General features: G+C 37.8%; 2 protein-coding genes across 2 annotated transcripts; one reads left to right on the plus strand and one right to left on the minus strand.

Annotated features, from left to right (window-relative positions):
• Nucleotides 1-1281: 1281 nt before the first annotated feature.
• Nucleotides 1282-8563, minus strand: ddx56 (DEAD (Asp-Glu-Ala-Asp) box helicase 56). Its single transcript, XM_042395302.1, has 14 exons — nucleotides 8441-8563; nucleotides 7466-7627; nucleotides 6970-7124; nucleotides 6664-6834; nucleotides 5954-6044; nucleotides 5572-5813; nucleotides 4474-4620; nucleotides 4120-4233; nucleotides 3928-4022; nucleotides 3343-3416; nucleotides 2997-3086; nucleotides 2714-2819; nucleotides 2518-2624; nucleotides 1282-1698 (listed from the first exon to the last, which is right to left on the minus strand). The coding sequence occupies exons 1-14, from the start codon at nucleotides 8546-8548 to the stop codon at nucleotides 1621-1623; spliced, it is 1740 nt and encodes a 579-aa protein (XP_042251236.1). The 5' UTR covers nucleotides 8549-8563; the 3' UTR covers nucleotides 1282-1620.
• A 1950-nt stretch (nucleotides 8564-10513) lies between these two features.
• On the plus strand, nucleotides 10514-17038 carry LOC121885157 (dual specificity protein phosphatase 26). Its single transcript, XM_042394343.1, has 4 exons — nucleotides 10514-10601; nucleotides 11013-11196; nucleotides 12100-12311; nucleotides 13882-17038. Exons 2-4 carry the CDS (start codon nucleotides 11018-11020, stop codon nucleotides 14091-14093), a joined length of 603 nt encoding a protein of 200 aa, XP_042250277.1. The 5' UTR covers nucleotides 10514-10601; nucleotides 11013-11017; the 3' UTR covers nucleotides 14094-17038.
• The last annotated feature ends 574 nt before the right edge of the window (nucleotides 17039-17612 follow it).

Consider the following 17612-nt stretch of genomic DNA (forward strand, 5'->3'; position numbering starts at 1 on the left):
CAGAAAACATATCACATATATCATATCATGTGCAGCAGAGCGTGTTCCTCATGCTCAGCCACAGGAAGTGAAAACAGATTCTCACCACAACCGCCAAAATCTCTCATTTGGTGCAGTTATGAGTTTTAATAAGATGATACTTTATTTACATGTGGAAGAAAGCAGATATAAATATGCAAAAATAACAACTTTCCACTGTGGATTATAAAGGAAAAATGAAGGTGAACATTAACTTTAAAGATCTCCTCCAGACATGTAACTAACAACTATTTTTATTATATATTGTTCTGACCAATCAATTGTTTGGTCTTTAAAATGTCAGAAAATAGTGAAAAATGACCGTTTTAAGTCAAAGGTGACGTCTTCATACGTTCTTTTTGTGTCCTACCAACAGTCCATAAACCAAATATATTCAGTTTATTATCATGTTTAGTAAAGAAATGTATTAAATCGTCACATTTGAGGAGAAAAAATGGCATTTTTGCTTTAAAAAGTATTTTAAAAACGATTAGTTATCAAAATAGCTGCCGATTAATTTTTTGTCTATCGACTAATTGTTGCAGCTCGTTTTAAGACATATAAAAATACTTCAAATACTTCAAAAGTTCAATTACCTGCTTGAAAAGTCTTAAAATGACATCTACTCCTCTTCTCTTATTATAAAATCCAGAATCTCTGAATATACAAATATGTTTCATTTCTAAAGTTTTCCTGCTGGACACCAGATGTCTCCTCCTTCACTGTAAAGTTCATCCTCAGTGTTTGTTCACTGGAGGCTTCAAGTTTCCACTTCACACTTGTGTAAGTTGCACACTGGACCACGATTGGCTAAAAACTAGTTGTGATGTCACACTCAGACTCAGACTATGTGCAGAGATTTTATGCAAGATAACGACGCTTTGTGTGTTATTCTGATTGGAGGATGAAAAAATTCAGTCATGGATTGTGATGAAATATTTTTGTATAGACATTCATGTTCCCCAGAGGATGAATCCTGCTGACTTTAGAGTGAAATATCTTCAGTATTAGATGGAAATTTCCCTCAGAATCAATTGTAATAACTAGTGTCATCACGTCAAAATTTTAGTTTTTGTGTTTGATTCATGACCAAATGTCTACAGAATGAATGATCCATCAGCCTCAGCTGCACTTTGTGTTTAGCGCTAATTAGCAAATGTTAGCATGCTAACACACTAAAGTGATGAACATTATACCTGCTACACATTAGCATGTTAGCATTGTAAACATGACCCACTGGAACGACAATACAAACACTCAGAGTTTGAGAAGAAATCATTTTATTTTAATAAACATTTTCAATGTTTCCAGAACAGAAGAATTAAAGAAACAGATAATAAAGACACTTTATTCCTCTCATAATCTTTCTGGATTTGAAAAATCCAGCTTCAAACTGATGTTTCTTGCATTTTCCTCCAAAGTCCACGTAAGTCAGAGCTCGTAGTCCATTTTGTCGTTGGCCCAAACAGCTTCAACAGGTCACATCCAGAGTTCATACTGTATAGTTTATACTGTCGACCCAACAGAGCTGCAGATAAAGTCTCTGCACAGTGAAATCATCCAGGTCTGATACAGTCATGTGAACAGCAGCAGCAGCTACGACTAGCTGCTTTTGCCTTTTCTGTTTCTTCCTCCGGTGTAACGGAAACTCTTCAGCGGGTTCTTCCCCTGAATGTTCTTCTACAACGACAGAAGCAATTATTGTAACTAACATCTAATATATCACTTCAGTTATTCATACTTCTAATTACAAAATATATCAACACAGACCAGCTGACACTCTTAAAAACCAGGAAAAACAGAAGAAACTCATATTTATGGACACAAATGCAAAAAGTACTTTATAGACTTGAAAGAAAAATTATACAGAGAGGAAATCTGTTTTCATTACAGATGAATCAACTGATTCCTTCCTCAATAAATCCTTTAATTATTTAGTTTATAAAATGTCAGAAAACAAAAAGTGCCCGACTCAGTTTCCCAGAGTCCATGTTGACATCGTAAAATGTCTTTTTATGTCTTATCAACTGTCAAAACTCCAAAATATTCAATTTACTATCAAATAAAACTAAGAAAACTGGAAAATATTCACATCTGTTCCTAAACAATTACTTGTAAGATGAACTGATTATGAAAGTGGACTTTATTAATCGTTTCAACTCTTGTTAGATATTAATGTTAAAATCTAATGTTCAGGGATGTGAAAGTATAGAAATATATACAAATCTTTACAGATATATAAATACCTTTTTTTATCATGAGCTTGTAATAATGGTATGATGTTAAATCTATGACTGTAACACTGCTGTAACCTCCCAGTAAAGAACAAATCACTGTTTACTTTCTATGACTTTTCATACAAGAACTCATCATACTGCTCATTAGTTGTAAATTAAAATGTTTTACTTGTAAAATCTCAGTTTCTCAGTTAAACCACAGTCAGCTGAGTGTCTTTCGGTTCATTTTAACCACCTGTTTACATCTTTTTCTGAGTCTCACCTTGAAACTGGTCTTGACGACTCCTCCTTCTGGTTTCGGTTTATCTTTCTTCTTTCTCCTCCTCCTGCTCAGCAGAGGATTCACTGCTCCTCTCAGCGTCTCAGGAACTGGAAGAAATCAGCGATAATGATCGTTACAAATGACGGACATATATGTTCCCGTGATTTAATGCTGACGTGGGGAACGTGTGTCTTACTGAGGTACTCAGGGACGTTCTTCAGGTGAGGTTTGACGACAGCAGGATGCAGATCTTTGTCGTGTCTGAGCAGCTGCAGATCTCTGGGGTTGTCGTCAAAATACGTCTGAGTGACAGCAGAAACATCCAATCAGACACTTCCATCTTTATTTATATCATAGACTGAATACAAAGATGGACGACACGTCTCCACTTCGTGTTTATATACAGCCGATGTTTATATATATGATATTATTATTATTTATGTACAGAATGTGTGTGTAGATCAGTGAGGATCAGTCACCTTGAGTTTTTCTGAATTGAGCAGCTCCTGCTTGATCTCCTTCAGTCTGGCCTCCCTCACTGCCTGCTTCGTCACTGAACGCATTGCATCCTGGGTACAAAACAGAACTATTGATCATCCAAATATTTACAGTATTCAGCAGTGTTGACATGAAGATTCAAGTGGAAATGTAGCACGTAAAAGATAAAGACGGGTTTGATTAAACGCAAAAGAAAAAGTGGATAAATGCTGCCAAAGCTGGTCAGTGAAAATACAATTACATTAAAGTACTTCATTAAGTGTTCTTAACTTTTCTTATGAACACTATAAACATAAACACGTCTGTGTTTGTGAGGACGTTACTCACCCTGCACCTGTACCTGAAGCCTTCGATCTCCTCCATCTTAAACTGATACGGTTTCAGAGCAGAATCAGCGTTTTCTAAAAACACAGAAAACATAAATGAAACACATTTTTATTACCAGCAAATTAAAACACGATTATTTCCAGACATGTGGAGACCAAAGCTGCAACGATTAGTCTATTAATCAATTAGTTGCCAATTATTTTGACAATCAATTAAACATTTTAAGTCATTTTTAAGAAAAAAACCCCACAAATTCTCTGATTCCAGCTTCTCAAATATGAATCATTTTTGGTTTCTTTAATCTTTTACGACAGTAAATTGAATACTTTTGGGATTGTGGACAAATTAAGACATTTGAGGACGTCATCTTGGGCTTTGAGAGACACTGATCGACATTTTTCATCATTTTATGGATCAAACACCTAATCTAGAATTAAATTAATCAAGAAAATAATCAACCAATTAAACGATAATGAAAATAATTGTTAGTTGCAGCTCTAGCGGTGACTTTAAAGGGAGTTATGACTCCTGTAACCACAAATAAACCTGATTATAGTACAACTGAGTACTTTTTGTATGTTTTACCTCCTGTGAGAGCCTCCTCCACCTCCGACAGCAGAGCAAGCTCAGTGTGAGAGATGAAGGACAGAGCGGTGCCGGGGTTGTCTGCTCTCGCCGTTCTACACGATCAAACAAATCGATTATCAGGGTTTGATTAATATCACAGCTGAAGTTTACCGACCAGCCTTCATAAACAACTGAAACAGCTGCTTTTACCTTCCCACTCGATGGATGTAGGACTCGACGGTCGTGGGGAAATCAAAGTTGATGACGTTGGCGACATTTTGGAAGTCGACGCCTCTGGAGACGCCGTACTCCTTATCCTTCGCCCTTTAAAACATTTAGCAGACGTTAAGAGTCAATATGTCACCAAAGAGCCACAGAAACTCTTTAAGAAAACTGTAGAAGACAATAAAAATAACATCTCTGTGTCTGTTTGTCAACTAATAAATAAATAAAATTAAAAAAACAGACTGATAGAAACTCGCTACTAACAACCCACGATGCGACGACTGTAGGACAAACTGATAAACATCAGATTGATCCACGTAAAGAAAATCAATCACTCACTTTCCTCCTCTCTCTGTGGTCTTCTTCTTCTTCTTCCCTTTGCCTGCAGCAGTCTGAGGAGCGCCGGTCGGGTCGGCTAAACTCTGCTCGTCCGTGGCGATGATGTAGTCGTAAAAGCCCTGATTGAACTGAGTGATGATGTGACACCTGAAACAAGAGAAGAAGAAACACCGACGTGAACCAGAAGGAAAACAAATAACACGTCACACCGTGTTGTAAAACTGTACTCATATTTACACTATGTGACATGAACAAGGAGGATAAATGGAGTCTAAATAACTTGTTTTAAATGCTTTAATATTAAATATTCTGTATTGTTGAATATAACTGACATAATTTACTATTTACTGGCATAAATATACTTTTCATGGTGACTCTGTGAATTCTTCTGTGACTCTGGTAAAATTAACTGCAGGTTGTTGTAAACTTCTCAGTCGTCTGTCACCAGAGTCCACGTTCATTTTAGTTAATTATTACAGACTTTAAAATGCATTTTTGTCTTTGTTTAGCATCTTTAAAAACTGTCCTCGTCCCACATGTTTCATTTTTGATTCATTTTTTTCAGCACAAACTCAGCAAGAAGTCAAACTTATCATTCTGTCAAAAACCACCAGGAAGCCAAATTACAAGAAAAATTACACAGGCGACTGTAAAAATGTACACTGAAAATATTATTATACAGTTCAAGGTTGTAAAAAATATAGTTTCACTATCCATAAACACAAATACAGCAGAAAGATGTAAGAAAAATCTAACTATAGTTATATATACAGTCTATTTACAAGTGATTTTAACTTGTTTTTGTGCCTTTTTTCATTGAAAGTAAGTTTATGCAGCTGTAAATTGCTGACATAAATGAGACACTGTGTTAAAGCTCCGCATCAACACTTTCACCTGGTTGTCTCAGCTTGTCTCTTCATGATATACCAATAAAGTTACGTTACGATGAATAAAACAAGCTCAGTGTATTCACAGATCAGATTTTTATTTGAGAATATAAAGCAGTGAAGTATCTGCTGTGAGATAATCTGATGAACACAAAGTGAACAAACAAAACAAACGTTTAGTATTTATCTAACAGATTCAGCTTCCTCTCACCTGGAGTGGACGGGCAGCTCCGAGTTGAGGACGCAGGCGGGAATACTGAACTGTTCCAGGAAGAGTTTGAGTCTGTAACATCTGTCTACGGCTCCGACGAACACCAGCGTCTTCCCCTGAACCAGCCGCAGCTTCAGCAGCGTGTAGATGAGCAAGAACTTGTCCTCTTCCTCACACTTGAGGCTGTACTGCTGCAGCTGGTTGCTGTCCGGCAGCTGAGAGCCCTGCAGCTTCAGGATCACCTGAGACGACACACACGGATCAATACAGTGCAGCTTCTACTATCATCAGCGTCCAACAGAAACAGACACATGCAGCTGTTTGTTATGTCTGTAACATCAGCAGGACTATGAATATGACGTTAATGTGAACATGTCATTACAGGGTTGTGCAGCAGCAGCTCCTTTAAGGCCTGAACGTCCTCGGTGAGAGTCGCCGACATCAGGAACGACTGATAGATTTTCGGCAAATGGCTGTTAAAAGACAGAACAGATCATGTTTAGAATATATTTACATGGAAATACGAACCCCTACTAGATACAGAAGATGTGCAGCTGCATCCAGGCTGAAAACAGTCCCGGGTTAAAACAATGCAAAGGGGCTGCGGTGGTGATGACATGTTTAAGGCACCAGTGAGACAATGAAATATGATCCAGGAAGTCCCAGTTAGAGCTACAGTTTAATACGTTTAAACACTTAGCACATGCTAAAATGCTTCATAGCAGTTTATAACACTCACAGGCAACATTTTATAACTCAGTAAAGTTTGCAGCAGCAACGGTTTTATCTTTTGTTGTGATGATCGTGTCAAACACGGTGTTCATTCATAAATCTCAGGTTTCAGGAGACTCAGCTGTTGTTTTCCTGCCACAACATGATTTAAAGTGTTTTCCGTGTTCATCAGGTGCTGCTGCTCCAGACACATAATCAGACTAATATACCAAAAAAAAAATATTGCATAGACCGTGTACTGTGCTGTTGAGCCTCCCTGAATCACCATGACGACCCTAAACAGGACCGTGATCCGTCTGGTGAGTAATTAGAGTAAGTTAAGTGAAGTAACTTGATAAAACATCTGTTTGTTTTTCTCACCACAACAAGTTTTTCAGATCTGCCTCGAAGCCAAAAGAGAAGAGCAGGTCGGCCTCGTCCACCACCAGCGTCTCCAGGGACGAGTGCAGGACCAGGTTCTGGGCGTTGAGGTGGGCCAGCACGCGGGACGGCGTCCCCACGACCACGTCAGGCTTCTCCATCAAGATCGGCCTGTTCAGACACAATATATCATCATCACCTCTAGTTACATTTCACACATGACGACACTTTAATTATGAGAGTTTTATAAGTTATTGTGAACATGTATATAAAGTATGTGGGTCAGGGTTAGAGCCTCTGACTGACCTCTGTGCCGACAGGTCGGCTTTGCCGGAGATGTCGGCCACTCGGACGTCTCTCGAGCAGTAAGCCGTTAACTGTCTCATCATGGTCTGGACCTGCTGACCCAGTTCTTTGGTGGGAACCAGGATCAGAGCTCTCACATCCTGCTCACGAACGCTCTGAAGACACCAAACACAAAAGGTGAAAGGTCAGAAGGATGAAGAGGATCCACACACGCGGCATGTACATCATCATCACAGAGACGCGACCAGCTTTGAATCATGACATCAGCTTTGTTTGATGGTTTTCTGTTTTCACTTCTGGGAAATAATCTTAAAATAAACATTCACACATAAAGCTAAACAATAAAATCCTGAAATCCAAAAACACATCACCATAATTCAAAATAACAGCACCTCACTGCAACAAGAACAACCTGTTGACTAAAGTAAAACTGATCTGTGATCCTGTTCCATAATAAACCTTCTTGAGGAAGCTTCTCTCTCTGTGTCGTCCTCACCTGTTTGGACGTCAGGATTCTCTGTATAACAGGAACAGCATAAGCTGCCGTCTTTCCAGATCCGGTCCGGGCTCGAGCCAAGAGGTCTTTCCCCTCCAGAGCCAACGGGATGGCCTTCTCCTGGATCAGAGTCGGCTGGGACCAACCCAGATCTGCCACCGCCTGATGCAGGAAGATCACAGTGATCCATCACACAGTGCAGTAAAACAGCTGGTTAAACTAATTATAACAGCTTCACTTTACTGTACTGACATTTCTCTGATTGGTCTCTGATTGGCATAAATGTAATTAAGTTTATTTAAGCAAGTACTTAAGTACAATTTTGAGGTACTTATACTTTACTTGAGTATTTCCATTTTATGCAACTTTATACTTCTGCTCCACTACATTTATCTGACAGCTCAGTTACTTTGCAAATCTAGATTTTAAGCTTCAGATAAACTCTTAAATACTTTTTTGCACAGAAGGAGGACTGTGGATTTTGTCCTCCATCACTTCCATTGTAAGTGCATTATGAAGGGATCTTCTAATGGACAGTATGAACAGGAGGAATGATTACAGCAAGAAAAACAGGTTTCACTGTTCAATTGGGCTCCTGACTGTTGTTTTAAGACACACTTGAACAACTGTGAACTCGTCCTTTAATGTTAATTTCCAGATTGACAATGTTACATTAAACTAAAACTATTAAACTGGTTTCAGTGATTACAACCACAAAATAAAATGTTTATTTATGTCACCCTGAGGAGGAGATAAACTATATTACGTATATAGAACTGAGCTGGTTTTAATGTTAATATCTAATCTTCAGTAAACAGTTGTAGAAACACGCTGCTCTGTTAGCTCCTCCTGTAACTTCAGTTGTTTCTATCGACTTTTCTTCGCTTCTCTGCGGTGTTTTCTCTCCAGCTGAAGCTTCGTCGCTTCTCCAACATTTTATTCCACATTTACAGAAAGTGTCGAGCGGTTTGTTACCTTTAACAGACGGTCGTCTAAACCCATTTCATGAAACTGCAGCCTGTCGGCAGCCATCTCTCCTCCTCGCACCACACTCACATGTGCGTCGCGAGGATGTGACGTCATGGTGCCTTCTAGTACTGCTTCTCAAGTTCCGACTTTTCTCTAAACCCTTACGTACTGTTCAGGTCAAATGTGACCCATTTTGACATTTGAAAGCAATATAAACACCCTAAATTACATTTTTTTTCAATCCTGGACTTTTCCTAAAGTGGTCCAGAATATACAAATAATTATTTCTGTGCACCTGGTATGAATTTTTGCATGTAGAGTGTGTTTTGGGTCACATTTGATCCGTATTTATTCAAAAGGATTTTAAAGTGACCAGAGAGGGTCAAACAAGGTGAAGAGTGGTTTTTGGGAATCTAGAAACAGTGAAACTATAGATTGTCATGTGTGTGTCAGGACAGAGTTCAATGGGGATCTTGACACAATGTAGTGTAACTGTTAAAGTAAGTAAACGAATAGTGTCAGATCTAAAGAAAACACTCTCTCTGCTCTCTGAAACATTCATGAAGGATTAATCACCAATTTATTAATGACTGATAACATATATATGGATGCAAAATACATTTGTGGTTCAAAATTTGGTATAGTGACTAATTATGACGGGATAGTTGAGCTGTATCAAAAATGACTCCATACTGTAAAGGTCAGAATATGAAAATTAACAAAATGTCCCTTTTTAAAATAAATCTTCTAACAACAGCCATATAAGAGATGTAATTCATTAACAATATAGACTCAGACTTCAGGAAAATTCTTTTGGAGTTATTTTTTTTCTGTATGCTGGAAGAAAGCTTGATTGTTTCCCTGAAAATATTAAATTCCCAACAAGGTCAAAGAGTCCATTTTAAGATTCTTCATAATATATATCCTTGCAACTCCCATTTAGCAAAATTAGTTGACTGATTTGTCTGATATGTTTTTATTCTGCTTGAAAAAAAGAGAGAAATTATTACTAAAAAGAATGTTTACACTTTAAAAGCCTGGTAATGGTTTAAGCCACATTATTCTTGATAGAAATTGATGGTAGCTGTTTTCTCAGTTTGTGATTTGTGATATTTTTATTTTTAAGTCAAAGCAGAATACATTTCTTTTATTATGAATGTTACTCTATCAACTGAGAATCCTGTCTGTTCACCTAAAATCATAGAGGACATAATTAGGTCCTTTACTTATATAAATTTAACTTATAATACATACATACTTTTACTTAAGTAGGATTTTAAATGCAGGACTTTTGCTTGTAATTAAGCATGTTTACATTGCTGTATTTACTCAAGTAAAGGATCTGAGTACTTCTTCCACCTCTGGTCTTTGGAGCCGTTTCTAAACAAACTTAAGTATTTAAAAGTTTATCTGAAGCCAATATGAAGCTTCAGCGTCCAAATGAGTCAAATCAAGTCGATATCTTTCAACGTTACAGTCTTTTTAGTGCCAAAGTCCCTCTTTTTGTTTCTATACTTCCACCGCAGCTCAACAGGGAAACACTGTCCGAGGAAACACAAAAGAGGGAATTTGATGCTAAAAAAGACTGTAAATGTGTCAGATATCCACTTGATATGACTAACTCAGACTGCTGAAGCCTCATATAAGCTTCACATCTAGTTTTTAATGCTTTTTTGCGCAGGACTGTGGATTTTGTCCCCCATAAACTGTGAACTCACCCTTTAACCTTATATTAATCTCCCTTAATTAACCAGCAGATGGCGTCAAACTCCACCAGCGGCTGAATCAACGTCACACACACCACCATTAACTAATTAATTATAAAAATAGCCACGATAATTTCAGCAGAAACAGCAGACTGAAACAACACAGAAGAAGCGGGGGGAATGAAGCTCTTTATTCTGTATTAAACCTTGGTCCGTGTGTGTGTGTGTGTGTGTGTGTGTGTGTGTGTGTGTGGAGCTGTTTCAGACACTGTGAGGATGCTGGAGCGGGAGGTGAAGACGTCTGGTGGATGCTCAGCGGCTGTCTCCTCATCCTCATCCTCATCCTCATCCCATCCGTCCTCCTCCTCCTCCTCCTCCTCCCACAGCAAATAAATGAGTCAACATGGCCGCGGAGCAGCTCGCCCTGCAGCAGCACTGAGACACGGACAGCAACAAAACAGGTAAAGAAAACGTCCAGCATGAGGAAAACACCCAGTCTGGAGGCTTTATTTTATGTTTTTTTTTAAAGGTTTGTAGCCTCAATTTCCGAAAGAGACTCAGTTTACTGTTTACCAACATAAAGCTACAGGTATATTTGTTATATAATCTCAGATATTCAAACCATGGAGGCTGTAATTATTCCCCAAAAATCATTTTTCTTGTTTTTAATGTAATTATTCCCCCCATAGATCATTTTCTATTCCTTTTATTGTAAATATTCCCTTCAAAGATCATTTTTTATTCTCTTTATTGTAATTATTCCTTATTTCTAGTCTTTTCCATCCTTCTGTTTTGTTATTGTCTATAATGCCCGAGAGAAATCACTCATTTTCTAATTTTTTTTTTTATCATGGTTGTTTTGTTTTTCTCAGATTAAATGGCGTTCATGTCCCGGTTCTCTCGGTCCCGGAGCAGCTCCAGGTCTCCGAACCGAAAAGACTCCGAGCGGGTCTCCCCGAACCTGACCGTCTCTGAGCTGGAGAGACTGCTGTGCACCGGAAAAACTGCCTGCAACCATGCGGATGAAGTGTGGCCGCGACTTTACATTGGGGACCAGTGAGTGTTTACATGTAACACTTTTATAATAAGGGTCACAACACATAATGCATGATCAATAACTCCTGCTGTAGAAGTGACCAAATCACTAGTTAACAGTTAACAGTGGTGGTAATTAAGTAAAAGTACCAATACAACAATGTATAAATACTCCATTACAAGTAAAAATCCTGCATGAAAAATCCTACTACAGTAAAAGTACATAAGTATTATGAGCTTGATGTAGTTAAAGTATTGCAGTAAAAGTAGTGGTTTGGTCCCTCTGACTGATATATTATTATATATGACATCATTAGATTATTAATAGTGAAGCATCAGTGTTAGAGCAGCATGTTACTGTTGTAGCTGCTGGAGGTGGAGCTAGTTTACACTACTTTATATACAGTTAGCTAGTTTAGTCCACTGGTTCCCAACCTAGGGGTCGGGCCCCTCCAAAGGGTCAGCAGATAAATCTGAGGGGTCGTGAGATGATTAATGGGAGAGGAAAGAAGGAAAAACAAAGTTCTGATACACAAATCTGTTTTCAGTTTTTGGACTTTTTCTCTAATCTTTGATTTTTGGTGAAATATTGGATCATTTGAACGTTTATTGAAATGAAAGCATGTGAGAAGTTTAGAGGGAAAAATCACTATTTGGTGGAGCTGTTAACAACTCATAGACATGTGAAATGTGACCCCGACTACACACTGCTTTTTGTAAGACGTCAAAAGACAAAAAGGTTGGAAACCACTGGTTACATCTTTAACAATGTGTTGTATTTTAAAAACTTGTTATATTATCCATTGTGTCAAATCTTCATCTGATTAGCTGGAACATGAAGTTGTAAAGTATTAGTCAGATGCGAATGTCTACATGTAGAGAAGTTAAAATCAGTCCAACTGTTTAAACCTCGTCTCTCTGCAGAGATATCGCATCAGATCGGCGTGAACTGGCCAAACTCGGTATTACACACATCCTCAACTGTGCACAGAGCAAGTGGCGCGGCGGGGCCGAGTATTACGCCGGGATGAGCATCACTTATCACGGCATCGAGGCTCACGACTCCCCGACCTTCGACATGAGTGTCAACTTCTATCCTGCTGCCGAGTTCATCCACAAAGCCCTGACAAGTGGAGGTCAGTCTGTGAATAATGAAGTAAATCCTGAAGGTCACATAAACCTTTATTATATTGATAATTGCATATAATAACAAGGCTGTAGCCAGGATTTTATAAATACTGAGGTCATGAATCCAGATTTCCCCAAAAAATCTTTGACTAGCCACAAAAAACATAATTAATGAACCTTTATTTCCACTTAAGTCATTAATTTAACTGTTCAAGTTACATTTTCTGTAAATTGTATCTCCCAAGATATATATCTGTAGATAAAATATAAATCCTGTTATAATATTTTAATGTAATTAGACATTTTTTAACTGAAAATAATAAATTACAAGATTTTAGTTCTAAAAAATCAACCATATGTAATTTGTTTGTAATGGTATGAATGAAATTTGTCCAAAGCAACTTACAATAAATGCATTCAAAATCAGGAACAAGATCAAAGTAATTGCCATTTTTAAAAAAAAGTCATTAAAAAACTGGAAGTGCATCGTTTTTTTTTTTTGTTTGTTTTTTGGGGGGTTTTTTTGTCTCAGAAAATTGTAGAATATAAATCCTCTTCAAGTCATTAAAACCCCCAAATACCCCTGAGGTCACTGAGGTTTTGCTCAGTAGCCCCTTTCTATTAATGAAAAATGTCTGAATGGATTTTAAGACTCATTCCATCATCTTTGTTGGATCTCAACCGACTGCACTGAAAGATAAAAGGAATATTACAGAACAGATTTGAGTTGCATCAGTTAATCGTTGATCCTTCACTAAATAGAAGTTCTCAGTGCCACCAGCTAGTTTTAAACTAGTGATTTACTAAATGTAAACTTAAGTAATGTTGCAGCCAGTAAACACTTAAGTAATGTGTTAATCAGTTGCTAGGAAACATCTACTGCGCAGTCAAATCAAAAGGAATCGGCTATGTAAACAGAAAGACATTATAGTATCTCAAACTGTAGCAGAACCTCCAAAAAGTACAGTTTTAGGTGCTAAATCAGAAATATTAAACTTAACTGTTAATGATTTTTAAATGTAGGTATGACTTTGTTTTCTTTATATGTGCATACATGGAAAAATATGTGTTTCAAGTGTTCATGCAGTTCAGAATGGATTTACGTAGTAAACAAAAAAGTGCTGAACAAAGCAAAATGTGTTTCATATTTTAGATTCAACAGTGGCTGCTTTTAGGAATATAAAATATGAAACATGTTCTGGTTTTACATAATTTCGGATTTGTTATTTCATAGTTTGATGTCTTCAGTGTTGTTTTACAATGTAGAAAATAGTAAAAATGAAGAAAAATGAATGAGTCGGTTTGTCCAAACATTTGACTGGTATTATATTAGCAGGCTAACGTTAGCTTTGTTAGCTGGTTCAGTCAGCTATGAGTCAGTTACACCTGGCAGTTAATATTGATGTAAATATTTACTAATATATTTACTATATGATGCAAACTGTTATAATTGATGTGTAAATCTTATTATACGTCATAAATTAGCTAAATCTGAACTTTACTGGCTGCAGAAATGTGTGTACATGTGGAAAACATCTGGACCAGAGCATACTGGTTCATACTGTGGTCTGTGTGTAGGTAAGGTGCTGGTCCACTGCACCGTGGGAGTGAGCCGCTCGGCCACGCTGGTGCTGGCCTACCTGATGATCAGACAGAACCTGACCCTGGTGGAAGCCATCAAAACAGTGAAAGACCACCGCGGCGTCATCCCCAACCGAGGTTTCCTCCGCCAGCTCAACGGCCTGGACGGCATCCTGAGAGAGAGCCGTAAGACGTCACCGCAGAGCTGAGAAAACCCCCCCCCCCCCGCAACACACACACACAGCCTGAGGTAGCAGCAAGTCTGGTTACACCGAGGGAGGTAACGGGACCAAGATATGAGCAACCTGTGGGTTTCTGACACTGTGGCAGACTGAGATCAGTATCTTAATTAATTCTAATCATATGTATTTAGTCTTTTAGCCTCTGAAACAAATGAGCACTGAAGCTCATAATCTTTAAGATATGAAGGCCCACACATATGTTTAAGAATTAATTTGAATCAAATTTCATTTATCACAAATTTGCCTCTAAGAGCTTTACAATTTGTACAACATGTGACAACCTCTAAAGGCGCGGTCACACCAGCACTTAAAATGGTGAAATTGTGCAGCAAAGTCAATCGATTTCAACGCCACGATCGATGGATTCAGTCACAGGTATAGACAAGTGTTTGAGGGAATGAGAGAGAGTTAATTTTTAATTTAATTTCAATTTTTAAGTTTTAAATCCTCACATTTGAGAAGTTGAAACAATTGTCAAAATTGTTGGCAGTTAATTTTCTGTCAATCGTCTTGGCAGTGATGTTCTTTGAGGGAACGGAAAGTCTAAAATTGGTGAAGTTATCGTAGCTTATTGGTTGTGTTGCACCACTTTATGTGCTACTTTCTGGTGTGACCGGGCCAAGACTCTTGATTTTTATAACGAAAAACTCCCAGCAAAAAAAACCCAAACCCTTTAACAGGAAAAAAAGTAAGAAACCTCAGAAGAGCAACAGAGGAAGGATCCATCTTCCAGGATGGATTTACGAATTATAATTGAACAGTTGAGAACAGTGGTTCCCAATCCTGGGGTTTGAACCTCCAAAGGTTAATCTGAGACGACCCAGTGTCTCTCACCGTAATTAATGTCTGCATCTCTACCATCAACTATCATGTCTCAAAATGGGAGCATCAGTTTTTGGGTGACCTACAGCTCAGAGACACATGATGAGAGTCCCAAGAAGGCATAACTGGGCTATAAAGGGTTGCAAGCCAAGATGGTTGGGAACCACTGGTTCAGAAGATATTTGCTTATTGAAAAACAAGAGTAAAACTTCAGACCATTCCAGTTAACCTGAAGCCTATTTATATTGCCACTGTACCAACAGCTACTAGAGAAACTACACTACAGAAAACTTAAAAGCTTTCTGAACAGTTTTAACAGAATCAGTGTTTAATCTCTGGTGCATTTTTTTCTTAAAATATCTAGAAATTTGTCAGTGTGTATGTCTCAGATCACTGCACTGGTATCAAGAAGATTCCAGCCTTGAGATTATCTGAATTATATTGGAAATAGATTAAATCTCTATGGCAGATGTTTGTTTTTTTTAACTGTTTTGATAAAATGAGATTTAATGACAGTATTGCCACTGCCTCCTTGCACCACCAGTGTAATATCTTCAAATTATTCCAAAAAACAGTCCAAAGATATTCAGTTTACAAAGATATAAAACAGTGAAAAGCAGCAAACCCTCACATTTGAGAAACTGGAACCATTGAATATTTGATATATCACCTTGACAAATGACTTTAAAATGATTAATCTACTATCAATCATTGTTGACAATTTTCTGTCGATGAAATAATTGATTAATCAACTAATTCTTTCATCTGTAGTGCTACCGTTTTCTTATATAGGGATCAAGGTGCAGTGTTTTACAATGAAGTAAAAAGAAAAATATATATGTTGTTGTTGTTTTTTTACAGTAAAATATAATTTAATCTGTATTTTTAGTCACATTTAAATCAATCTTATAAGAAGTTATGATGAAATTAGTTATTGTGTTTTTCATATTATAATGGTGGGATAACATAAAATAAAAACCATACTTATCATCATGTTTAGACCTTGATAGAGATGATTATTTTCTATTTGCATCTTTATAACAAGGAGCTCTGTCCTTAACTATCTTATCTTTGATTGATGGTTAATTCAATCGTCTTTTAAGAGAGTATTAACTGTTACTAAAAATACAGATTACAGAGGTACTTTTTCAGCCCTCAATAGTGTCTCCAGCTTCTTTTTAGGCTGCATACAGCTGCAACAGCCATCAACTTCCACCAACAAGCTATGTAGGGCAGCCTGTATGTCGCCTGAGAGGCAAAACACAGGGAAATATAGTCCACTAATTACTGGTTGCACCAGTTGTTGCTGCTCATTAAGCTTATTGCTCTGAGAGTATGGTAATATCCGGAGGCGACTCAGATCTCTCATCTGGACTGTGGTGGCAGAACAGGAAGAGGATCATGTTCCGAGAGATTTTAGGTAGAAAAAATCAACCTGAAACTAAAAAACTAGCATTTTGAAAAGTAGAAATTACACCCTCGCTGTCTTTTGTAATAAATAGGAAATAAGATTCTCGCTCTCGGTGATTTTTTTCCCCGTAGTTTCAGTCTTTGCAGGTCTTCCCTCGACTTTTACATTCAGTAAGTGTCATTAAGTGCCCTGAAAAAGTTGCGCTCTAGTTGTAGCCCAGGTCTAAACCAGCACACTTATGTAGCCTGTTGGTTAGCATTACATTGTTGTCACAATCTGTACACAATTATTATCTGTGGAGGATTTGTGAATAGCAACATACAGCATACTGTATAATATGACTTTTGTTTTCAATTGGGTGTCGAACAAGTTCAGTGTATTGTTTCGCTCTGATGTATTTTAAATAATCACGGTCCTTGTTGACTTTTTATGGGATATCTTGAGTGTGATGAACTGAAATTCATCCAGTAGTCTACAGACTTAGAATCTAAATGAGGCTATTACAGCTTCCAGTCTGGTGTATCACTTCAACTTTACAGTGTTAGCTGTTCAGAGTAGCACTCTTAAAGGTGCAGTGTGTAGAATTTTGTAGCATCTAGCTAAACGGACTTCGCGGAAATGGAATATAATATTCATAAGTATGTTTTAATTAGTCTATGACCTGAAAATAAGAATCGTTGTGTTTTTGTTACCTTAGAATGAGCCCTTCATATCCACAGAGGGAGTGGGTCCTCTTCCACAGAGCCCACCATGTTGCACCGCCATGTTGCTACAGTAGCCCAGAACGGACAAACCAAACACTGGATCTAGAGAGGGTCTTTCACGTTTTTTGTGAGTTTTGCAGCCACTGTAGGTTATCCTACATACTTGGAAGAGGGGGGGGGGGGATATTTAGTTGGTTGCAATCTGCACCCTCACCACTAGATATCACTAAATCCTACACACTGGTCCTTTAAGTGATAATGTAATATGCCAGCACAAGAGTTATTTAAAGTAGACATGCAGTGGGAGAAAAAAATACCACAAATGTGCCATTGCAAAAAGCTACAAACTGCCCAGAGGACAGGAGAGTGCACAGTGTTCAGTGCTGTACGCTAAGCTCTTTTGTCTTGGTGTCAAAATGAGGCTTTTCGTTCTCATGCTAGAGAAAAACAATAGACGATCCAATGCTGAAATATGAACCAGCTCTTCAAATACCCTTGTGTGTGTTATGATTACCTCAAGTATCATGTCTGAAACACAGTTTTTTGTGA

This window comes from Thunnus maccoyii, chromosome 19 (genome assembly GCF_910596095.1).
Source record: "Thunnus maccoyii chromosome 19, fThuMac1.1, whole genome shotgun sequence".
Lineage (NCBI taxonomy): Eukaryota > Metazoa > Chordata > Actinopteri > Scombriformes > Scombridae > Thunnus > Thunnus maccoyii.